A 25,537-nucleotide genomic window follows, 5' to 3' on the forward strand; every position below is an offset into this window, starting at 1 on the left:
GAATTACATTCACAATCTATGTTCATAAAGTAGTAAATGATTCTTCATTCAGCCTTATTTACAATGATACTGTAATTAAACTGAAAAGTATTTTGTCATATAGCAATCTTTTTAACACATACAAAAATGACAGTTCTGTATATAATTTAAGCTCAAAATCACAATTGTTTCAAAATATTAATTACAATACAGCTATCTCTATAATTAAACATGTGTTTTATAAAATGGTAAAATTTGTAATAAAGTAAGTTGTTGGTTTTTACTTGATTACAGTACTCACAAGTAGAAAAATGTAACTAATAAGTCTTTGTCTTGCCCAGTGTTAAGCCACTTAAGCTAGCAAAGAGGCAGGAAAGGCCCCGATTTATAAAAATTCAGCCTCTTGTGCTGAACTGGTGTGGCTTATCGATGTTCAGAATAAAACTTCACAAAGGGGCATGAACATTCTAGATGGAATGAAATAGTGTGGAAACTTAATGCACATTTAAAGTTCATAAAGATTCAAGACTAGTCTGAATTCATTTTTTTTAAAAAAGAATACACTATCAAGAATTTGTGTGCTGAGACAAATATTCTTAGCCTCTGGGTGTCGCTGTTGGATTTCTCAAACAGGATTAATTATTGTAAGTACATAAAGTGAGTTTTTAAACTACAAGCAATGCATTTTTTTAAAAAATTAATTCTAACTTCTGATTTAAAATTTGTTTAATAGTCTCCTGTTTGGAATGTAGGATAATAAAGGCAGACATGAACAAAATGAAAAATATAATAATTCCAAATGGATCTTAGGTATTTTACTAAAAATAATGTTTTATAGCTCTTAAGTACTCTTCAATTCCACCTTTTACTTTAGGAACATGAAAGTTAAAAGCATAGAAAACTTCAGTCAGTTGCTCTTGGTGTGATTGAATCTTACCAATAATTCTTCTCATTTGCTTGGGCATTTTGAAAAAAAAGGCATGCACTGTTGCCAGAAACAGAACTCAAAAAACACTCACAAGCTAGCTCAGTACAATGCTTATATTTTTACTGAGAAATATGAGGCACAGCTTGCTGTGAAAAAGTGTTTCATGCGCTCCTCAGTTAAGAATATATTTTCTCCAAAATGTCATAGGCATGAGATTTACAATGAGGTGGTTTTCTTGAAGACGTTTCATTACCCAAAGTAAGTAATATCAGTGCTATCTATTCCAAGCACTGATAATGAAATGTTTGCAAGAAAATAACAGTCCAGGAATACCAAGGACCCCTCATTTCAACCCTGAGCTACAAATATTCTTTATAGATTTACAGTGATTAAATCTTCATGAAAAAAATTGGATTTGAATTCAAAAATCTGTCCCAATTTAACATATGATGTCCTTAGTGCAAAAGGATACGCTGAAGCTATGAAAGTAATAATAAATCTGATATTGCTGTGTAAAGCTACAAAGGGAATCTGTCAGCTACAAAGTGAAGGAAGACGATCCTGACAAAACTGGGAAGTTTGACAATACATTTTGTGAGAGATTTTAAATCGTACTCACCATTGGCAGCAAGGGCAAAATAGAATTCACAACAGCAAAACAGTTCACTTTCCTAACCATTGTCCTAATGTGCCTTCCTGATTAATAGTTAATTGTATCTCATACTAATATTTACACATGAATTAAAAACTTTACATCATTTGTATGAGAAGAACAGAAGTCTAATTTTAACCAGTTGTAATTTTTAAAGAAGCACTTGTATGAAAGGTAACTTTAAAAATGGCTGCCTAGATAGTTCCTTGCACTTATTTTAATTGATTTTTTTAAAAAATGTCATACCTATCAAAATGATGCCATGTGGTACTTACAAGGTGATGTTTAAAAATTTATTGTACCTCCTAAAATGATTCCATATGGCATCTTATTAACTAGATTGCTTTTTACATTACTTTCTATAAATAGTCCTGGGAAGAAAATCCGTAAGAAGGGTTCTGAGAGCAAAAGCTTGCTAAAATCGTTCTGTAGAAGGTCTGTTATAGGCAAATTGGCCTAGCTGCAGGAACAGATGCAAATCCATTTGCTCTCCTCACAGCAAAGTCCTATTTCTCCGGTATGTGTGTGTCTGTGTGTGTGTCAATAAACAGCTGCTCTGCTGAATGGAAGCCAAAAAACCCAGAGCTGTCCGTTTCTCCTGGTTCTTTTAATCACGCTTTAAGGCATGTTTGGGCAGAGTGCCTTTGTATATAGTCAGGGTTGGCTAGTACAACTGTCACCATGGAAACAAATGCAGCAAAACCCAATTTGAATGAGAAGTAGGAGCTGAACGGAGCAGTTCAGCTTCAGCTTCTGCTTTGGAATTCGCAGGAGCCTTTAAAAAGCCTTGCCAAAGATGACTGAATAGATTTGTTCGGATTACCTGTTTGGAAACGGGAAGGGAGATTTTAGCTATATAGTCTCTGCTCTGTGTTTTTCAGAACTGTCTAAAGACCATGGTGGGATTAGTGACACACGTGCAGTCCTTCACAAATTGAATAAATGTTATATATTGTGTGGAGCACTATATTTTATTTATCACCACCTTTCATTCAGGAGCTCAAAGCAGGGTACGTTTTCTCCCACAGCAACAACCCCGTTAAGTGGGTTGGGCTGAGAACGACTGTCTGAAAGCCACCCAATCAGCTTCCACGATTAAAGATCGACTTGAATCTGGGTCTTCTGGTGCTGGTCTAACAGCTTAAGATCACGTTATTCCTTATCCGATGCTCTATAAATTTAAGGGGACGGGAAGAGAGAAAGATTTCCATATTTAACTCTTCTTCCCAACTAAGCTCCCTTTTCTGACATGGATGTTTAGAACTCAGCTGGATGTGATGTACTTTGGCTGAAGACATCTGCCATTGTCCTCGGGTGTGTTTCTTGGTCTCCCAACCTCTGCATTCCCTAACTGGATGGTTGCAAGATGGGAACTTCAGCTAGCTATAGTTAACTTCAGAAGGACTACTAGGACGTGATGGAATGTGATAGTAGAGAAAACATGAATTGGCTTTATACTCGCACTAACCCTGAGAAGAAGGAGGGAATTACGTTTTCTTAATGATTTCATGCCCTTCAAAAAGGTAGATTCCTTAAAGGCCCCTAAATAGCATAAACATTATTCTGTTGGGGGAAAGCTGTCCAATTAAGCCAGTACTTGACTTGGAAATGCTGTGTTCACTGCTTTGTGATACCATTTAAAAAAAAAAAAGGATCAAAACAACCAATGCTAATTAGGACATACATCCGACTGCACTTTTCCAAACTACATGTTGCCAAGGTGCAATTGTACTTTTAAGAAGAAGTGTAGTGTAATACACATCCCAATGCTGATTTTGATAATTAATTTATATTGGCATTTTAGAGAAAAAGCAAAGCAGTCTCATTTTCCTTACTGATGTCATAATCTAATCAAATCTATATGATTTAAGATTTGTTGAGATGATTTCAGTAATTAAGATGAAAAGAACGGCTATTTTTTAAGAGAATAGCAGAACAAAATCATGGCTAAAATGTAGAAGCAAAGGATCTTTGCATTCCTACAAAGCATTTTTTTTTTCCTTTAAAATTTAGCAGAGCTCTAATTTATATTGTGAATTATTTAAATGTTTTTTTATCGCTAGGAGGATAAAATATTAATTTTGTACAAGGTTTTTATAAAGGGTTAGGGGGAAAGTGTTAATAAGTATCAACTTGTTACATAATTAATTTTCTACTCAGGTTGAGATAACCAATTATTTTTGTTAGGAATGAATAATTCCAAACCAAGGCCTCTTATTTAAACTATAGAGTATCTATCTTTGGAATCAAAGAAATTTCCTTCTCACCCACAACCTGGAGTAATATTTTTGAACAATAAAGTTAAATCTCATCTAGACAAGCACTAATTTTTAAAACAACTAAACATTGCCATTAGTCTATAGAATATTTTATGGATTAATCTGTAAATTTCTATTTACTACATCCTCAGTTCTAAGTCAAACTGGAAGCACATCCCCCTCCCCGAGTTTAATATTATTAAAGCCATCCCTTTATTTGCACATTGTGCTAATGTGCACATTATGGGATATCTTTCCTGTTTAACAAATTTTTGGTATGGACATTTTTCTGCACAGAAGTTTTTTACACCAATTTTCCAGCAGTTAAGACTAATTTGACTCTAGAAACAATGCACAAAATTGGTAATGCAAGTGATCATCTAATTGTTTGGAGTCCAGGATACCAAAGGGAATAATACTATTTCCCTTACTAGGTTGGTTGCTTATTACAGACAAAGCGGAGACATTGTCCATAGCAGCATGGTATTCAAAATTCAAGAAACAGCTTACTTTATGGTCACACACAAATTGTGAAAAAAATGAAAGTTTTCTTGATCTTCCCTCTCCTTATTTAGAAAAGTATTGGACACTCGGGCTGATCAATCTATGGCAAAAATTTTAACTCCCGAATTCCAAAGTTGGGCTTGTTTTCAAAGTCCTTTGGCTGGTAAAGATTGGATGTATGGTGGCACATTTATGCATTTATGAAATTTCTATCTCACAGCAGTCAAAAGACTCTTGGCAGTTTTCAGATGCCTGATATTTGAGTTACAAGAATATTCAATTACATACTTTCTTAGACTATGTAAGGGGCAACAAAATACTTGTATTTCCTTTCCTTCCTATCATTGTGTTCAGAATTGTAACTTTCTAAGCCTGCCCATATCTGAATGTTCTGGTAACTCAAAGTAACATTTCATTCATCTAATGATAGTGGACTACAATCCTCAGAAGCTTACACCAGCTTGTCTAATTTAGTGTCTTCTAAACATATAGCCCGAACTGCCAGCATAAACAGAGGTTGGGATGCTTGGAGGTTATGGAAGTTGTAGTCCAAACCATCTGCAAACCATCAACAAGGTTGATTCAGTATCCCTACTAAACATCTTTTACTGTTACTATTTTTGTGATTTATATTCTAAGCTTCTTTGAGATAAATCTTGGAAAGGAATATATGTTTTTTTAAATAATTAATTGTGAGCAGAGAAAAGCCTGGTTTTGCCAATGTAGACTCCCATTACCCTCCCAAATAAATTTAATGTTATTTTAAATTGGATATTGCACTCTTAAAAGATATATATGTATTTACATTGTAAAAAAAGGGGAAAATGAAAAAGCTAACAGGTCTGCAGTACAACTCTAGACCTATTTCTACAGAAGTGAATCCCATTATGTTCAATTCTCATGTTACTGAATATAGAACTACTAAAATATTCTTTATAAATAATTTATATCTTATGTGAGATAGAAATACTTTATGGGAATTATAACTTTATATAATTTTCTTTTTAAAAACATAAACAATTGTGAGGCAGTAATTTTAATGGAGACTAAGATTTGTAAAGAACTTGTGTGTGTTTCTGTGTCCTGAAATAAAGACATCTAGAAACAATTAAAAAGAATATTTTAAAAATAAGCTGGTACCAATGCATAGCCAGAGACTTACAAAGAAAAATAATACATAATCACTTGGAAGTTATATTTATATAGTTATTTTTCCCCAGGGTAATCATTACTAACATATAATATTATACATTTGGCACTATATTTGCCATTGGTCCAGCAATTGGCAAAAAATGTTAGGCATATTTTATTATTTATAAAAAAATATTTAGACAGTGAGCTCACGTTGAATAACTAGGTCTACTGTATTCTGGAAACTCTTCAGCAGTAATACAGCTTTTTCATGTTCCATATGTACAAAACTGTGTCCATTTGCCTGCAACAGACAAAATAGAAAAAAGTAAGTGTTTTAGAATTTAGTAACATGGGGCATATAGTTTAAAGATCAACCACTATCCCATGATATCGTATAATTTAGAAAAGCAATGCCATAGTACAGTGTTTTTCTACTTTGATCACTTTAAGATGTGAGAACTTCAGTTCCCAGAATTCCCCAGCCAGCATCATTATAATGACATGCTGTGAAATTTGTACACGTTTGAAACTCAAACATCTGTATAAATTTCACAGCATGGCCTTAAGCAATCATCAACTTTATTTGGATGTCTTTCCCATATTATGCCAATAGAGTTGTATTTTGTTTGTCTAAGTAATTTGTTCAGTTTAGAGAAGTCATTCCCAGCATCGTACCCTCCATGTCCTTCTAGAATTCCCATCATCATGCTCAGTAGCTCATACTGAATTCTCTATAAAAATGTCAGATGAGGATGAGCAGCGAAGTAGCTATGCATGCATTGATCTAGTTTTGCTGCTCGGAATGCTTTGCGTGCAAGAGATTTACTTATTTACCTTTCCTTATTGATTAAGGAAAGACCCCCAGAGGAGCTTGAGACTGCTGAAACAAATTTAAAAGTCCTAAATAGATTGGTCACAGACATCAATTGAATTGGAATATTTTTAGGATGTCCTGTGTAGCTCACAATGCTTTGAAAAAAATAAAACCTTGCCTCATAATAAATGAACAACAGGCCCAACGACACAATCTGGTATTTGCTTCATTGTACAAGCCATCACGTACTAATCTCAGGCATTTCTGTCTAGCAAACAAGCTCTTAAGCAAACTTTCTTTCTGACTTTATACATACATATATACATATATATGTATATCATATATATCAAATATATATATATATATATTTATGTATATATGTCTTTTTCTTTTTTCATAGGCTTTTATGTGCATATTCTTTCTAGCCAGGTTCCACCTATGTAAGCTAAGTTGTTCTTCAGCCCTAGTTCTGTGAAATCTCATTCACAAGTTTCTGGGCTTTTTGTATCCTGCTGAAAAGCAACAACTCTGTGCTGCAATTTGGGAGACTCAGATAGCTATCAGATGCCTTATAGCTTACATAGGTGGAACCTGGCTAGAAAGAATTTGCATATATATATACCCTAACCCTATAACTATCTATCTAATCGATATTATCAATTATCTCAAGTTCTAAAGAATAAAGCTGCCTTTAAACACAACTCTAATTTTAATATAATATAACATCTGGAAGGTATTAGAATACGGCAAAAGTCACTATCTTCATCAAGTTTTTTCCAGTTGTTTCAAAATTCCACCAAGAAAACAGAGGGAGAATCATCAGAACAACAAAAGTTGATAATGGTCTTGCATAAAACTGCACTCAGTTAAATAATCCTAGGAATTTCCCACTTACTGCACTCCAACAGCCGTTCCCCAAAACAATTTCTGCCTATTATTCCAGGCCGGAAAGATTTTGAATGTAGCACAACTTCTAAATCAACTATGTCTTTATGGCTAGACATAGGAACAGTGTTCCAACAGTTAGGAACAGAATAAGCCAGGTCATAGAGTTAAATTTGTGAACTAATTGCTTACAACAGCTGTGTCATAATCCAAATAGCCTTTATATCAGACCAACATTTCATATGCAACAAGCAGAAGTCTATCAAATGCTCAGTGTTAATGGAAGGAAGCAATCTACATTAAGAAGTTTCCCCACCCCAACTGTAGCCTGAATTAGTGACTATCTCTAATTGGGATTTGGGTGTGTGTGTTATGTGCTTAATATTCCTTTTTAAACTATTGTGATGTCCTATGGCTGTATCATCTAGGACAACTATTTGTGGAATATGGAATTTATTTTTGAAAATATCACTAACCTTAATTTACTCCAGACTTCTCCAAGACTTGGATTTTATTAGATTAGAATCTACATGCAAAGTTTAGCATTTTATTTGAGCATTCTAACACATGTATAATTGAAGCAGTCTGGTCATATTACTTGCATAATTGCTTATTTGAATAAAGAATATGAGTTTCATGCCTTATGCTTGGGTCAATCTCAACTATTTCTAATAATCATTGCAGTGAATTCCATGTTTTAGAACTCAAGTTTTATTTTTTAATTTATTCTTATGCATGTTGTCATTCAGAATTTTAATTTATGTATACAGATTCTCCTTCACCTGTCCCACACATTTCATTTTTATACTCTCTTGTGGTTTGAGCAAACCACTTTTTGTTTCCAAAACTGTGCATTCAAATTCTGACTTGGAGGCAAACTATACTGTAGTTGGTCAGTTTGCTAGCATGACAATTTATAGCTTGTTCAAATGTATGAGGGAAAGAAATAAATGCAAAGGGAGGAGAAAATCAATAATTGCAAAATCCATTTAAGGAAAAAGTGTTTTTTATTGGAATAATTATTTTCTTTAGTTCAGGTCTGAGCACCATGCCCGGATAGAAAAAATATTGGAGCAAATTGTAATCATATCTCAAATATCTTGAGTGTGTTAAGACAATCCACGTAATTTCTGGTTGTTGGGATAGACAATATTATATTGGCTTGCAAAGCAGACTTTAGAGCTCCTAATATGAGCATGCTTGAAATAAAATTACATGTGGCAAGAAGACTATAGCTGGTATAGCTGGTAGTATGACTTTATCATTAGCAGAACGAGTTTCATATGGCAAGGGTATAATTTGAGGTTAATAACCTAAAACTTTTTCTTATTTGGAGTGTTATGTGAAAATTGTGGCTGCTCAAAGCCATAGTATGAAATGAATAGCTTTGAATAACGGGATGTTTTGCATATGTATGGAGTTGAAAGTTGATTGCTGAATGCGACAAGAGCAGTATATGAGGAAACAAATAATGTGTGAGACTTAATGCAATGATTAAGTGGTTCAATCACAGAATATGACAAGAATAAAACAATGTCCAATAGATTGTTTGATTTATTTTTGAGTAAATTTATAAAGAGAGTTTTTGGTTTGTTGGGGACGTGGATATATATGTACTTTGACTACAAGATAATGCTTGCTGCAAAGAACCTAATATTTACTGCATTTGCAATAGCAATAGTACTGAGACTCATATACCACTTCATAGTGCTTTACAGCCCTCTCTAAGCGGTTTACAGAGTCAGCATATTGCCCCCAACAATCTAGGTCCTTATTTTACCACCTCAGAAGGATGGAAGGCTGAGTCAACCTTGAGCCTGGTGAGATTTGAACTGCCAAATTGCAGGCAGCCAGCAGTCAGCAGAAGTAGCCTGCAGTACTGTACTCTAACCACTGCGCCACCAAGATTCATTTGTTAGACTGTTTTGCAATGAGTATGGATAAGAAATCAAAGCAGTCATGTTTGACACTGCCATTGGTGTAAATGATTGCAAGTAACATGTGCATTGTAAAAAATTAAAGCAAATAGCTAAATTTGTGTATCCTGGTAGAATGGTTACTAAAGTTGGGAAGATGCTAGTCGTGTATGGTAATGATGGTAAATGATGTGCTTGTTTAGTGAAATGAATGTTAAAGGAAATAAATGTTGTGGGGAAGTGAGTGTTGGATATACAATGGAAATGCATTATTTCAGAACTTTATGTGGAAAACAAGAAAAAATAGAGTTAAGTAAAACTAGGTGCTGAATCAATGTGGATTGGATACAGGAAAGAATTATCAATATAAAAATATGTAGAGAGAGTTGGGTATATAGAAAGACTGAAATAAGATGTAATATTAAATTGCAAAAGAAATACATGAAGGAATAGTGGTGTATTGAGAAGAGGAAACTCAAGACTGTTACGGTTGAATGGAGTTGATGAGGTTCTCAAAGAAAGAGAAGACTTTTCTAAAGAAGAAAAGTCAGTCTACTCATAAAAGCAAGGATGGTTAAAGTTTAAAATAGAATCCACAAGTAGTGTACGATGAATGGTATTGACCAAAACTAGATTTAGCTGCTTACTGTTCTTTTTCTGCACTTTGCCTGATGCTCCTTATCCAACTTCCTTCCTTCCTTCCTTCCTTCCTTCCTTCCTTCCTTCCTTCCTTCCTTCCTTCCTCCCTCCCTCCCTCCCTCCCTCTCTCCCTCCCTCCCTCTCTCCCTCCCTCCTTCCCTTTTTGTGTTTTCAACATAGTCTTTGAAAATGGACAATATGACAAAATATTATCTATACCAGTGGTCCCCAACCCCCGGTCCGCGGACCGGTGCCAGGCCGTGGAGTACCTGGCACCGGGCCGCGCAGCGGCCGGGGGACATGAACGCTGCAGTGCAAAGGCTCCTGGGCCGTGCGCAATGGGCCGTGCGCAAAAGCTCCTGGGCCGTGCCCCCACCCCTGCGTGCGCTCAGCGGGCCGCTGCGATAAAAAGGTTGGGGACCACTGATCTATACCATAGGCAAAATTTAAAAAGAAATATATAAATGTGGTCTTAGGTTCTTTTATTCAAATTCTCAATTTTTCTTTGATGAGTTTCTTTGAGTTTGATGCAATATACATGCTCTCACTACTCTCTCATAAAATCTATAACTATACACAGAAGCATCATCCTATTTCACTAATGATGACCCCTTAGATAGAGAATGACTGGGTTTACTTCAGAGGCTTTTATGCTCTTTACCATTTTTTATTTATTTATATCAAATTTATATGGCCAGCCATCTCATAAAGGAAACAATGTAATAACAAGTAACAAAATATAATTATTAGATTACTATTTTTAATTGCACTGATTTTTAGAGAAGGTTATAATAGCAAGCAGTAATAACTAATCAAACTTATTGAAAAAGCTAAGAAGATCAAATTTTATTAACATTTATGTGAGGTGGGAAACTATCAAGAAATTCCAGACTAATTGAAGAAATAAAATAGATAGTAAGAAACTTCCAGTATTTCTATATTGTAAGAAAAAAAAAAATCGACATGACCATGTAATTACTAGGAATCTACTTTATAAGGTGTGTATTTAGATTTATAAATTTTTATTCTATAGATTTGTAGAAATTATATTAAAATGTTTACAGATACACTGAGATGTGTTATCATTCTATTTGCAGGTAGCTGATACCTGCATTATGCAGACACTTTAGCTTTAAGTTTCATAGTTTATAAAATTTACTACTGATGGGGAACTCAGCTCAGAATAAAATAGCTGTAGGCTAGAGAGTTTGGCTCATTATTTGAAAATGTTTCTTAATATCTGGTTTATATCTTGAAATTAAAATTGTTAGAATTTATATGCTAACCTTGCATTAAAATATACTGCTAGGAATTAATAATAAATATATTCTGTGATGTGAACGATTTGTTTTCTTTGTTGACATATGTCAAATAAACTTATCTACCTTTTAAATGTGAATATTGGTCTGAACTACTAATTTTTAGTTGCTTAGGTGAATTTGAAGAAATAATTTCTCACATAGAGTTAAAATGTTTTCCCTAGTATAGTTGAACAGTAATTATTATTTTCTAATGCCTGACTGATCATGTGTGCATACCACATGTGTATGTGAGTAGGATACCAAGGAACAAATAGTAATATATACATTGTCAACCTATTGCTTTTATATAACAGAGAAGAAAGTGAGAAGTGTAATAATAAATAGAGAGTCCACACACAAAAGATTTTTTTTAATTAAGTTAAATGTTGCTTTAACAAACAGCAAGAAAATAATTTAAGAGAAAGAGTACAAATTCCAGACAGATAAAAGACATTCAACAAAGCCTTGAATTTCATGTGCAAAACCTTAGAGGAATATTTCTGGCAGCCAGGTTTATGCTGGCCTCTATTTAGGTTTTTTTTTATATAAAGGCTGATGGTCCATCCTGTTGTAGTAAGTAGCCTTAAATGCAAAAACGTCTGTCTGTATGTCCCTTTCTCGTTTCCTGATGGCCTAAATTTGATTTCCCAGCTAAGAATTGAAAACCTCTAATTTAGGCCACAGTTCATCTATTTACTCCAGAGTTATCTTATTTTTTTTAATGGCAAAATAACCTTTTAAAATGATGTTTTGATTGGAAATGAGCAAAACTATTCTTTTTGTAAAATTCTATTTGATTTTATTTAATTTGATTGTGATGCAAATTGTAATGCAGGGCAAAGGCCGATCACATTTTCTATCCAAGGCATTTAATCAAAGGATCAGTATGTGATTCCTAAACATGCAGCATGGATAAACTGACACATGGTATATTGGTTGATTTACTTTACCGTAAGCAAGCTTTCGGCCTTCCTTCTTTTACAGCTTTCCCCTGAACTTTAGAGGCAAGTGACTACAAAGACTGCTGGAAAGTCTGAGGATGCATGAGGAATCCCTGCTACGATAGTACATGCTCCCAGATGGTGACACAAATGGAAGCAGAAAAAAAAAGATCATTTGGGGCAAAATTAAATTATAAATGGTAAGTCTCTCAAAAGCTTAGAAACATAAGATAAATTAGAATTACAGTAAACTTCAGAATGTGAGGATGGGAAATATGCAACCAAGACAAACAGATCTGCTTGGTTCCATCCTGCAGTGATACCACTTCACTTCAAATTCACGATTGTCATGGACATTTATAATTTGTAATGGCAACATGTTTTGCTAAAGTGCAAGATGAAAATTTCAATGGAGGTATAATACTGATCCGACAGATCATATGATCTCCTTCAAACATAAACCTACACCATTGTCTTTAATAAGAATTGCATGCTGGTTGTCTAAGTAACGGATCCTTGTATACCGCATAATCCATTTCCCTAAGATTAATTCTTGAAAATATGTTGACTTGAAAAAACAATTATTTCTATTATGGGAGTTACTCTCTCATTTGTCTTTTGTTTGTTTGTTTTAAACAGAAGGTAGTCTTTGTAATGAAAAACGTCCTCAGTTGGTAAGTTCGGTTAATGCATGAGGCAGGCAAAACAATGTATAGGCAAACTTTAAGCTTCCTTAACTGAAGCGTGTTGATGATGCTTTGGAGTGGATTGGCTTAGACACAAACAAGTGGGATTTAAGAAAAATCCAATCCTTCTTGTGTATTCGGGCCATCTGTAATAAGAACAAATATATTTCAGAACCTCAGTGCTAATTTTGTTTGACAGCAATTCTTATTAGGTTTGAATTCATTGCCGAACTTACCATGAAACCACCCCAGGTTTGTTGGCCACAAGTCAGGGTAATAACCAGTTTCTGAAATCTGAAAAAGGAAAGTATTGTGGCTGTGGTTTGGCTACTTTGCCACCGCCCAATTTATTGATAACTGGTAGTTAAACAAAAGCAGTTTCTATTGAAAGCCTGAAACATAATCTATATGCTAGGGAGAATCTCTCACACCTCATTTTTCACAACGCAGATGTGCTTTTAAGATGGGATAATTTCTGTTTTGCCCACTTACACTCTGGATAAAGGGGATGCGAATTATCAGAGTGAAAATGGAATGCATTCGAGGCCCAATTACTGTACATGGTTTCCAGACCTGTTTTTTGTTTTTTTGTTGTTTTAATTTAAACACCATTTTGCCCACTTATATACACAAGAAATAAAGGGCTAGGGAAAGGTTCACAGCCCACATATCTCAGGGGCGTACAGGGAGCCAAATTTTACCTCATGAATCCTTTCTGGAGTCCTGGGTCTGAGCACTTTTCTCCTGTTGGAACCTATTCTTGATGTTGGGAATCAGATGAAAGCATTTTGATTTAGGGGACTAATTGTAGTAAGTAGTTGATACCCTTATCTCATTTTATTTAGGACTAGGCAAATTTAGACTGGAAGAGTGTTAGGGTTACTACCACAACACATATTAATTAAGTAGTCCCCAGGAAGTCACATATCTGTATATAACTACATTAGTAATAGTAATTATGTAAATCTTGTTATATTTGTCTTAGAAAAGTGTAAGTAGAAACATTCCACAAAAGTTTATAGTTCCAGTAAGATTACATTTAAAACTAACAATTTGCCATATCTTTTCAAAAATTGTAAACAATAACAAAATAAGATTTTATATTCTCCATTTCTGGAACTTTCTGTGAGCCATTTTGCATGAAAAGTTTACTGAGAAGAGTAAATGTTCATGTCCAAATGACTCTTAGTGGGCTAATTCATTGTATGAACTGGACCTAGCGGGTGGTTTATTATAATCTTAGCATAAAGACAAACTTATTTTCATGCATATTTATCAAGTGTATTGTTCAGTTATAATGTGTATGTATGAATGATCCATTATAGATGACAGATAATCCTTGATTTACAACCATGACGACATATGACCAATCCTTGATATTATGACCATCCCACTAGACCATGATCACATGATCACAATTCAGCAGCTTGACAACCAGCTTGCATTTACAGCATCACATAACCATGATTTGCAACCTTCCCAGCTGGCTTCCAAGTCAATTGGAACAAGCAAAGTCAATTGGGGAAGCTGGATTCACTGAATGACCACAGTAATTTACTTAATATCTGCAGTGATTAACTTAATAAGTGCAGTAACCATGGTCATAAAATCAGGTTTGGTCATATGATGACTTTTAACAACTGCATTGCTTAGTGACGGAAATTCTGGTTGTAAATTCTTACAAATATAGTTGTAAGTCAAGGACTATCTATAACAACTACAGATTGAACTATCATTTCATGACAATTCAAACATTCCAGGCTAAATGTATGAACTATTAATTATCAGATGATAGATTTCAATATGATTATTCTCCCTGGCTCTTATGTAACCAAATAGATTGTGGACAATAATTAAACAACTATAAAAGGTATTTTAAAGCATGCTGAATATGTTGCCCATAAATGAAGTAAAATGCTCTGGCCCTGCTTTGTTTGAAGAGTCCATGCCAATTGCACTCCAGGCCTTTCACTCTGCAGCACTTACACAAGAGAGCAAAGGACCAATTTCTATATTTATTTTGGTATAAGGTCAATAGGAGATTCTATGTCAATTCTTTATCACTCTGAATACATCTTCTGAATGGAGAAATGTACCACCAAGAAGGACCTTTCTCTTCCTCTTTCAATCTGACATAACAAAACACAGAGCAAAGACTCACCTGAAGCTTTCAGCATTCAGAAAAAGGCCTTCCACTCTGCAAGGTTGACAATAATTCAACACTTGACCTACTCACCCAGTAGGCAGGGCATGCTACTGGAAACCCTTCTTCTCTTTCCTGGGCCCTGCCTGATTCGACATTCTTTACCTGGTTTTTTTTTAGTGGAAGTTAGGTCTATTAGCCAAAATCCATTAACTGATAGATTTCAGCAGCAATTATTAGTTGTGTTTTTGACAAGGGAGCACACATATTTTTTAAGACCACTCACTCATACAACTCACATAATTGCTCAGTTAGCAAAGAAAAGCTCTAACAATGACTTAACCATATCAGAAATGAGCATGGAAACCAAGCCTAAAGTATAAAAAAAAATAAAGCAAAGCCAAACCTGAGGACCCAATGTGATGGGAAGAAGAGAGTGTACAAGTTGGCAGTCATTTTCAATCTAGAATTCCTCTAGTCACGTTCAAGAAGGAATTGCAAATATCTAACATTATCTGCAAAAGGACCCTTGATATTTTAAAATGGGTTAAGTTTACTTGGTGGCAGAATTCACTATGATTTAGGTCTTAACTGAATGTCATCAGTACGGCTCCTGAAAAACATATAATGAAAATTCATGCCGAGTATGCTCTTTTCAGAACAGTTTCTTTCAAGCTGTAAGCAACTAATAGTTCAAGATATGCTAACATGGAGATAGTTTTACCATGGATGCTTTATACGGGTCTTTGTGTGCTGTGGCAGGATAGAAATTAAATAAATAAATAGACTTATGAAATCCTATTATTTCCATAATTATCTTATCTATGGTAAGATGTTGACATCATATCAATTTCCTAACATTATAATTATGTTCCTTCGAGTTGTCATGAGTGAATATTTATTTTCAATCTATTGTCTAGATATTTTTTAAAAAAATATGGCAGGATGTTACACTTAGAGATAAAGATGTTCTGAATCTGCAGGAAACATGTTCTCTTTATACCTCTCTCAGTGTAATGGTGACAAAACATATAAACAAAGAGAACATACATCTATTGTGATGACGCTGTCGGTAAAAATAAAATAGCCTTTTGCTTTCATCACCTCATTACTGTGGCTAAGTAACTAACAAATTGCCTTTCCATCATCAGCATTCAAATGCTCTGTGGAACAATAAGATCTTAACTGCCTTCCTAAAGGCAAAGAGATTAGTGGCATTCTGTTTCCTTAAAACCTCAGGTTCCACTCTGCTCACTTTTCATGCAATGCAAACCCTTGGCATATCCTCCCAGAAAAGTATGCACAAGGTGGGCTGAATCTTGTCAAGGAAGATGATCCTGTAAATACCCAGGTATCAAGCTATGGAAAGTTTTAACATTGACAATCAGCACTTTGAGATGGACCTGGAGGCAATTAAAATAGCAATGTACCAATATTATCATTAGTGTTAATGTAGAGGAGAGAGAGTATGGCCCTGAGGGACAGGAGGAAGAGTCACTGCCAAGGTAATCATCAGGTAATCAAAATCCCCAAGTCTGACCTAGAACTCTAATGCATGTAAACATCTCACAAGCCCCTCCCTAGTTCACACAGGGAGGGTAAAGGAAGAGAGGGGAGAGGTGCACTCAGACTTGCAAGGACCTATTACTATAACTTTAAAATAAAAGTAATATTGATCTTCATGAATTTGGTTTCCTAGTCTGGTCTATCTTGAAGGGCTAACCATTACATTATTAAATCCGCCAAATCACCCAGTTAGCAAATAAACAGACAGGACAAGTATTAGCTTTCAAGTCACCTTAAAAAGGCAATCCAATATTAAGTGGCTGCAGTGGTCTAACTATGAGGTGATCAGGATGTGAGTCACTATTGTCATGGTAGTCCAAAAAGACCAATAATTGGCACACCAGCCAAAACTGGGCAAAGGAACTCCTGGCCAAGGCCTCCACCTCCTGTTCTAGCAGGAGCCACAAAGCCAGGAGAATCTTCAAATCAAAGACCTGGTCTCTTAGTGAGAGACCACATGCAGAGTCAAAGTTAAATCAAGCCAGACCAACCATGCACAAACTTCTTGCAAAGTTTTGATCCGTCTGTCCTTCACAGACTGGTCATCCCCATTTTATAACTAAAATTGTATCTATCTTTAGTTTGGATTAAACTAGATATACAAAGAATGCAAGAAATCCTATAGCCTAAAACAAGGAAATACCAGAGTAGAAAAACCTAAGCTACAAACTTCTTCCTCTTCCTGCAACTCCTCAATTTTCCCTTTACCTATACATTCTGGCCTCTTCCACTTATGCTTACATATGTATACTTACCAACCTATCTACTGCTGAATTCTAGATCCACTCTAATAGTAATTGAGGGGCCAAGTTCACGAAACGCCTCTTTACCTAAGCCTAACATGTATTATTACATGACAATGCTGGTAATATTAAAATAACTTAGACAGTTGTAGAAAATAAGTATTGAGGTTTTCATAGTTTATTTGTATTATGAATTTGTATCTCATATTTATTAAAATTGATTTATATATTTATTTTTCTCTGTAGATGCCAACATAGGACACTGCTCTGATAACTGGGAAAGGGAATGAATGAGACAAAGAGAAGGAAAAGAAGGATTCAAAGAGTGATTGCATTTGAATAATAAAAAAGGGAATGATTGTGTAGGATATATGATAAGCATGTTTAAAAAGCAAGTGCAACAGAAGCTTAGTTTTGTTATTCCCTTAAAATATGTTTCCACTGACAAAGAGACATGCCACATATAAAAGTGAACCAGATCCATACCAATAACCATAAATGTGTAGATCAGTGACTTAAATTGAGTATAGTTTCTGTGAAACATCTTGATAGAGCGGATCCCAAAACTTATCCTATAGAAATCTGCTTGTCTATCAACATTTTCAATAAAATGATTAGCTTTTGGTTCCACTCCATCAAAGTTGCAGTTGATGATCATTATAAGCCACAGTCATCTTGCTGGCATCACTACAAATTTGAATATTCTACAGTCTGAATGTAGCTCACATTACTTGAGCAAGTACTGTTAAATCCAACAGTGGATTTGCTGTGCTGTTAGTATGCTGACTTGGAAAGAAATCTTATTGAGTTATTTGGTAGTTAAGCTTAAACATGCATGCTTTGGAAATAATGACTAATTGGCTTAAATAAAAGCACATTAATTTAGCAAGCATGTCGAACAGGCTATCCAGTTCAATACACAAAAGACAATTCTTTTACATTTATTAGTTGAAAATTTATAAATGGTGGAAGATTACAAAATCCTAATTTGGAAATGTTTTTTTTTAATTAATTGTTTATTTACTGCAAAATGCTTAAAAGGCATAAGAATTTTCAGCAATTTCCCGGGACAAGTTTTATGAGTCAGTGATCCAATCAGATTAAGAAATGTTCACACTGAAGCTCTTATCTGATATGAATACAGAATGGCACTATGTCTTAGACATTGAAATAAAATTGCATGGTAATGGTGTTCGTTTATAGTGCAAATCCTTGAGGAACAGGACTGTGTTGGCAAGCATAAAATCACAGTTTGGGTGTGCACTTAAATGTCTTATGGAATGGTTATTGCCACAGAGAACATCTTGAGTGCAGGCTGGACTTCTACAGTTTAATGAGGAATAGACTCAATGAGGTAACTGGACAAGATTTTTTTTCTTTTATTTTATAAAAATTACTTATTCAAACTCTTCACTGCTGTGATACTGAAGAACAAGTAAACAGTAAAATAAAAGTAGGCAAAAAGCTTTAACAAAGGGAGAAAATAATCAAAATCTCCTCCTTTATTTAGAGTAGTGAACTACCATACAGAATTTGAAGGCAATTGTATTTTGGGTACAATAAAATCCAATAAAATGGATTTATCCCTGTGCTAGCATAAATATTTATAACATAAACTGATAAATAAAAATTAATATAATTCTCGGGGGGGGTTACATTGGTTAACATTGAATCTCATTATTATAGTTTACAGGGTAAATCAAATCCCTTCCTAAAAATTATTTGGCTATATTACTGGAGAGTCAGCTAACACACACACACAAAAGAGGGTGGTGGTGTACTGTAAATCCTGCTTTGATTCTGCTTTAAAAAAAAAAAAAAAGTTATACGTAGGTGTCTCTTCAGCCAGCTTCACATTCAGGAATAAAATACCAAGTTCTATAAGTAAATATAGTAATAAGTAAGACCTATAAGTAATATAGGTCTTAGGTAAATATTGGGCAAACTTCATGTTAATATTGACTATTTCTATTCAGAACATACTATCTGATTCAAACAACCTGCTTCCTCTTTCTTCTTCATACTTAGCCAACAACAAATCCATTGTCTATTTGTGAGAGTAGCAATCCTGTGCAGATTGTCGGCACTTTAGCACTTGAATATCAGTCTCAGACCATTTGAAACTTATTTTGGGCAGGCAGTGTAATGTGGAATATGACAGCATGCAGATGAGCAAGGATATCTGCAGTAAAACCCATGCTTTCATTAAATAACAGTTCTCATTTACCTGAATAATCTTATCACCAGGCTGAAGCAGGTTGGATGCAGGTCCATCAGGCTGAACCCTAGTAACAAAGATACCCTACAAGTCAAAAGCAACAGAGATTAGACAACTGAAAACTCATTAAAGATTTTTGTATAGATTAAATCAGTAACTGTCATAATACTAATAATGATCACTACAATAGTGGTAAGGAATCTCTTTGCTGATTTGTAAGTTTTCCATAAGCTTTAAAGCTTATTGTTCAGGTATACATGTTCATCTATAATTTTATTGGATTGGAAGCCACAACCTCTGAAACTGTCATACATATGTATGTTTTCTGTGTTGAGATATCTTTCTCAGTCTCTCACAAAATGAAACGTATAGATTTAATTTCATATTAGCAGTTTTTATATTGTCCTGAATAGTATCTTTTGCTATAAAACAAAACAGTATCAGCAAAGATTTTTTTTAAAATGTTAAATTGTATTCTTGAATTAACATGTGGAAGAAACAGAATTTCAAGAATTTCAGTACATCTATTGAATGTACTGTAGGAGATGACCAGGCTGAGCCTGACGTAGGCATCAAATGCGCCATAGGTCTTGAGCCCCTTCATGCCTACAAGATATCTAAGTTCAGGCCACCTTGAATTCCACTGACTCTTATTTACTGCCTATTTGCTCTGACCATTAGTAGGTCAGATTCTTGTAGACAGCATAACCTTGCAATAAACCTTTATATTCTTTGAATTGCCTGGATTTCTGGATTTTCCTGTGTTTGACATGTACAATGTTACTAAAGAACTAAAGAAATGGAGCTTTCCATTTGTTTAAACTCTGCTGGTGGATAAATGCAAGCACTTGTCTTAATACAATGTTACAGATGCATCAAAAAATGTTAATGCATCTGTACTATATGTATGTATGAAACACCGCTTTCAACAAAGATTCTAAATGCTTAATTGAATAAAAGACAATAAAGAATCAAGCACATTTGGGAAGAAAAGATGTGAAATTATTAAAAACAGATTAACCATAAAGAAATTGAAGTTAATTACTTCTCCCAAGGATTGTATGTTTTAAATTCCAAATGGCCTATTAAGGATTGAAAACCTTTGCATTTTTGAAAATGTGATATATTACCTTATCAGACGGTTTGAATGGATTTCCTTGGCCACTTATTCCTCCACTGATACTAAATCCAAGTCCTGGATTCTTCTCTATCCTTACACAAAACTATATATAAAAGACACAGAGTTATGCTGTATTCTTGCATTATTCCGATAATAAATATAAGTGTTCCACTGATTATTGTGCTGTAATTACTGTTATTTTAGTAAGACTGATTTTGGTGATTTTTATTCATTATTTCAGAAAATATTATTCCTAGAGTAAAATTCTGCATTGCTATATATATATTTCATCATCCTTATATCGTCAACGAAAGCTAGTAATAAATACAATGTAGAGAAATACAAAAATCTTAAATCATTAGGAGCAAAGGAAGTGCAAAACTCAACATTCTTAAAACTCTGGAACACTCCTTTCCTTAATGAAGCATTTCAAAACCTGTTCCTGGGCTTTTCTCTTTTGAAGTTCAGCAATTTTTTTTTTTTTTTTAATTTATATGCCGCCCTTCTCCGGAGACTCAGGGCGGCTTACAATGCGTTAAGCAATAGCCTTCATACTTTTGTATATTTATACAAAGTCAGCTTATTGCCCCCACAATCTGGGTCCTCATTTTACCTACCTTTGAAAGGATGGAAGGCTGAGTCAACCTTGAGCCTGGTGGGATTTGAACTTGCAGTAATTGCAAGCAGCAGATGTTAATAACAGTGCATTAGTCCATTGTGCTACCAAGGCTCTTGGTAGTTTTGAAGTTTCAGCAAAAAAAAATAATCTTCTGAACTAGAAGGAGTCCTGATTTGGATAATTTACTTTGGAACATGAAAAACTGTATCAGAATTGCAAAGAATATTCTAGGTTTCTGAAGGATTTTTGTCCATTCCTCTCAGAAACTGCTTGCATAATGTTCAGTGCTAACCTTGAATTTCTTAAAATTAGAAATTTGATTGATTCACACATGGAACTAGATATAATTCAGAGTTTTTTTGCTTGTATGCTGATGAGCTGGAAAAAAAAGACCAAATTTATAACCCAATCATAAGTTTCTTGTTAAAGAAAACTAGACAAAGATTGCTTTCTTAACCAGATACTTGGTGCGAAACTACTGCAGTGTGATATGATATCATGTTGAGCTTCCCTCAAAATCTTTTAACAATTCTTTTACCCACATGATATTCTGCAACACACCTGTTCTGGATAACCATCCATACTCCTCTGTCCTTTAGTTTGGATGACACACCTTCCTGCTTGTGGTGCCCGAGAGCTCTGAGATGGGATCTGTATTGGCAACGGTGGCTGATACTGCTGGATTGTTACTTTGTTCATGTTGCCCTCATATGGCTGCTCTCGACTACGATGCTGTAGACTTTGTGATCCCATCAAAGTCTGAATATGGCTACCTGCCTGTGTATAATATCAATCCATTAGGTCAGTAATGTATATAATCACAAAAAGCAATCCATAAAATTTTATAGTAATACAAACCTTTTCTTAGTCTTCAAAGGTCAAGTGTTAGCTCTAGTTGCAAATAGCTATAATTAAAAATAGTGTCATGCATTTTATTCATTTAAAAATTTTTCAACTACACTTGAAACTAAGTGAGCAGAGAATCACAAAATGGAAGCACTGCTGTTTTTACTTATGTAATGTGCTCATTTTTTCCAAGAAAACTGATAGCTTTACCACTGTCTCATGTAAATATTAGTGTGGTGTCATGTAACGGTGACTTGCAATTTCATGCCAACTTCCCTATTAATGCCTGTAAGGCCATAAATGGCGATCACATGACTGTGGGATGCTGTGACTATTGTAAATGTAACCATTATAAATGTGCACCAGCTGCCAAGTGCCTGAATTGTGATAAATGCCTGCGGTGATGCTGCAAATTGAAAGACCGGTCATAAACCTACTTTTTGGGGGCATTCTATGGATAGACACTGAACAAGCAGCTGATAAACAAGGACTACCTATATATCACACATATCAATAAAATTAGGATAATTTTAGCTTTCATGAATTATTTCATGCAATTTTCATATATGGTGCTGCAAGTATGGAAACCAGGATTTTATAAAGATAATTCATAATACATAAAAGTATTATTATGAAATTCTGATTTTAAAACTTGAAGCACCATATATGAATAACGTAAATTCTGGAAGATATCTGGTCTACATTTGAATTACTAGGACTTTTAATTTGTTTTGAGTGTGCATTCTAAGTTTAACTTTTTAAAAAGATTTTGAAGTCGGATGACCTGTATATTTGAATTTTTTTGCTAGTAAAGCAGAATATAAGTTACTCTGAGTCAAATGCAATGAGAAGAGATAAGCTCTGCTAATATTGCATGCTCAAAAAACTCTCAATTGAGAGTGATAGATAAATAATTTTTAAATTAATTTCTCATCTGTTTAATAATTTGTTTTGCGAATCTTTATCTTACTTTAATTTAGGTATCCTGATAGAATCTACTGCATAAATGATATAAAATCCTTTTCCCTCAGAAAAACAATGTGAAACGGTTTGATTGAAATAATACCTTCTATTGTTTCCACTGATTTTATAACCTTTATGTGCAAACTTGCACTCTTTAAGTTACAACACTTTTCAAATAATTGTCAAATAGTATAACAAATACTGTAATGTAAATTGAATAAATTATCCTCTGGCACTAATAAATTGATAAACAGCATAAATAAAAATGCCAGTAATCATGCTTATGATTGGTTTTGAAATTAGAAAAGAATGAAACAAATTGTGAGCTTTCTTTCCACATCCCTTTCTTTAAGTGAACTTTCCCATTTCACATCAGTTCACAGGAATATGTATTAGATTAGGCAAAACCCATCATCCTCCAGCATCTTTTTCTCAAAGTCATTCCTTGAAAGCAGGAAATGGAAACTTACCTTTCTCCTATCACTCTTGTCTTGGATCTTTTATTTGGAGACATGCTACTCCTAATGTGAAGGTGACATGACTGGTCCTTGACAGATACCTTCTTAACAATTTATCCAATATACTCTTGAAACCACCTAAGTTAACTATCATATTGTTTTCTGGTAACAAATTCTACAGATTCAGCTTAGTGTGGCTATGGTATCAGGACTACGATTAATGTTAAAAACTCTAATTTGAACTCATTTACCATGTTGAATTTTAGTTTCAAACCATGGGCAAGATGGAATTAATGTAAGTAACAATATAATATTTAACCATGTTTAAATCCAACTGAAAAATGTGCAGGGGAGAAATCTCATGACACTATGATCAGTTCCTAGATTTTCAATTATAACTTTGAGATCACTGGCAAGTATCAGTTTTAGTTTTATACATTTATATTATTTCAGCATTCATTGTTTGTGATATATGTTACCTTTTTAGCAACAGTTTCTGGTGGTACATCTCGCCTTCCAAGTGGATATGGATTCCATTGGTTGCCAGAAGAAATATCTTCCTGTCCATTGTCTAAAATGCTGCTTTGTTGTGATGGGGTCTATTTTTAAAATATTGATACATTACTTAGTCAGAGTAATGCAAGCACCTCTTTTTTATTTACTAAGTTACTTTATAACTATATAGACACAATACATATCTTGCAATTTACTAATTATGCACACACATAAATATCAATATATACATATGTACTTAGATACGTATATTATAATATACTTTTATAGGTTGCTAAAAATTGGATAAAGACCTTAATAGACTTCCAAAGAATATGTAGAAGGTTCCAATATCAGAATATTATCATTGTTTAAATATGGTTAAGATAGAAGGCTTGGTTTCTATTTCTAAATACTTTATAACAGGCATAATTATCCAAATGGAAGGAAAATGATCAATTCTTTCTCCCATCCAAAATTTAATGTTAGAATGGAACTATAATTATTTCAAGCTGCCCCAGTGTAGCTATATCAGTATGATTGGTGGCAGATAAATGAATGAATGAATAAGTAAATAAGGATTGTACAGGTAGTCCTCAATCTATGATAACAATTGAGCCCAAAATTTCTGTTGCTAAGTGAGACATTTGTTAAGTGAGTTTTGCTCAATTTCATGACCTTTCTTGCCTCAATTGTTAAATACATCACTGCGGTTGATAAGTTAGTAACCTGGTTGTTAAGTGAATCTGACTTCTCCATTAACTTTGCTTGTCAGAGGGTCACAAAAAGGGATCACATGACCTTGGGACACAACAATGGCTATAAATATGAACCAGTTGACAAGCATCTGAATTTTGATCACATGACCCTGGGGATGCTGAAAAGGTTATAACTGTGAAAAATGGTCATAAGTCACTTTTTTCAGTGCCATTGTAACTTTGGTCACTAAATGAACTGTTGTAAGATGAGGACTACCATAACAATATAATCTTTGTGGTCCCATAGTAATTTTTATGTTATAAATAAGAAAGGGCTGGTTTAAGTAGAGGAAGAATTAAAAAAAAAAGAGATTATATGACATCCATTATGATAGGTGAATAATTTCTGTATTTAAAGGTTGAGTTACTAATTTTAGATGCATCAAGGAAACAACCATCTTGCAGGACCTTAACACTGTTACTGTAATATGGTATAATGCTTTTAATGTCCAAAGAATAAAAGCATTTGGAATTAGATATACAAGTCCTTTTACTGCATTTGTCTATATGAAAACATAAAGTTCAGAATGATAAAATAATCATAGAAAGAATAATCATATACTCCTGATTAAAAACATAATAAAAGAACTGAATGAACTTTACCAGAGTCAAACTTTTTTTTGCAGTAGAATTTTACATATCAGAAAAAAGGTGTCTTAGGCATTCTTTGTAAAACATTTAATTAAGAAACTATACGTTGGTAGAAACTGCCAACCAAATGAGGCTTGAAAAGATACAACTGCTTTAGTTTGGAAATTTTTTAATACTTTTTATTGAATGCCTTGTACAGCCCTTTTTTCCTAACTTTAATGAATCTTTAATGAATGAATGAATTTTCATTAGAGAGTTTTACATGGAGACTTGATCACCATTTTATTAAGTGAACCTTTTAATCAAGGAATGTCCAATTCACAGGAAGATCAACGGATGACTGAAATTAATGATTAGTTTAAACTACTCATAGTATTACCAAA

At 34.2% G+C, this 25,537-nt stretch overlaps 1 protein-coding gene across 4 annotated transcripts in view; it reads right to left on the reverse strand.

Annotated features, from left to right (window-relative positions):
* Nucleotides 1-5,648: 5,648 nt before the first annotated feature.
* Nucleotides 5,649-25,537, reverse strand: part of LRRC7 (leucine rich repeat containing 7) — a 128,921-nt gene continuing 109,032 nt past the window's right edge. For 2 of the 4 annotated variants that reach the window (XM_070939464.1, XM_070939463.1), the window contains 5 exons: nt 23,793-23,912; nt 21,608-21,823; nt 20,438-20,530; nt 19,317-19,391; nt 5,649-5,756 (listed from right to left, as the gene is read on the reverse strand). In XM_070939464.1, the coding sequence (XP_070795565.1) occupies nt 5,649-5,756; nt 19,317-19,391; nt 20,438-20,530; nt 21,608-21,823; nt 23,793-23,912 (612 nt within the window). Of the gene's footprint in view, nt 5,757-12,805; nt 12,932-19,316; nt 19,392-20,437; nt 20,531-21,607; nt 21,824-23,792; nt 23,913-25,537 lie in introns of those variants that run through there. The other 2 variants (XM_070939462.1, XM_070939465.1) reach the window with 2 other exon arrangements.

The sequence above is a fragment of the Pituophis catenifer genome, unplaced genomic scaffold, assembly GCF_029215685.1.
Source record: "Pituophis catenifer annectens isolate HBS135680 unplaced genomic scaffold, rPitCat1.0.hap2 SCAF_3, whole genome shotgun sequence".
Lineage (NCBI taxonomy): Eukaryota > Metazoa > Chordata > Lepidosauria > Squamata > Colubridae > Pituophis > Pituophis catenifer.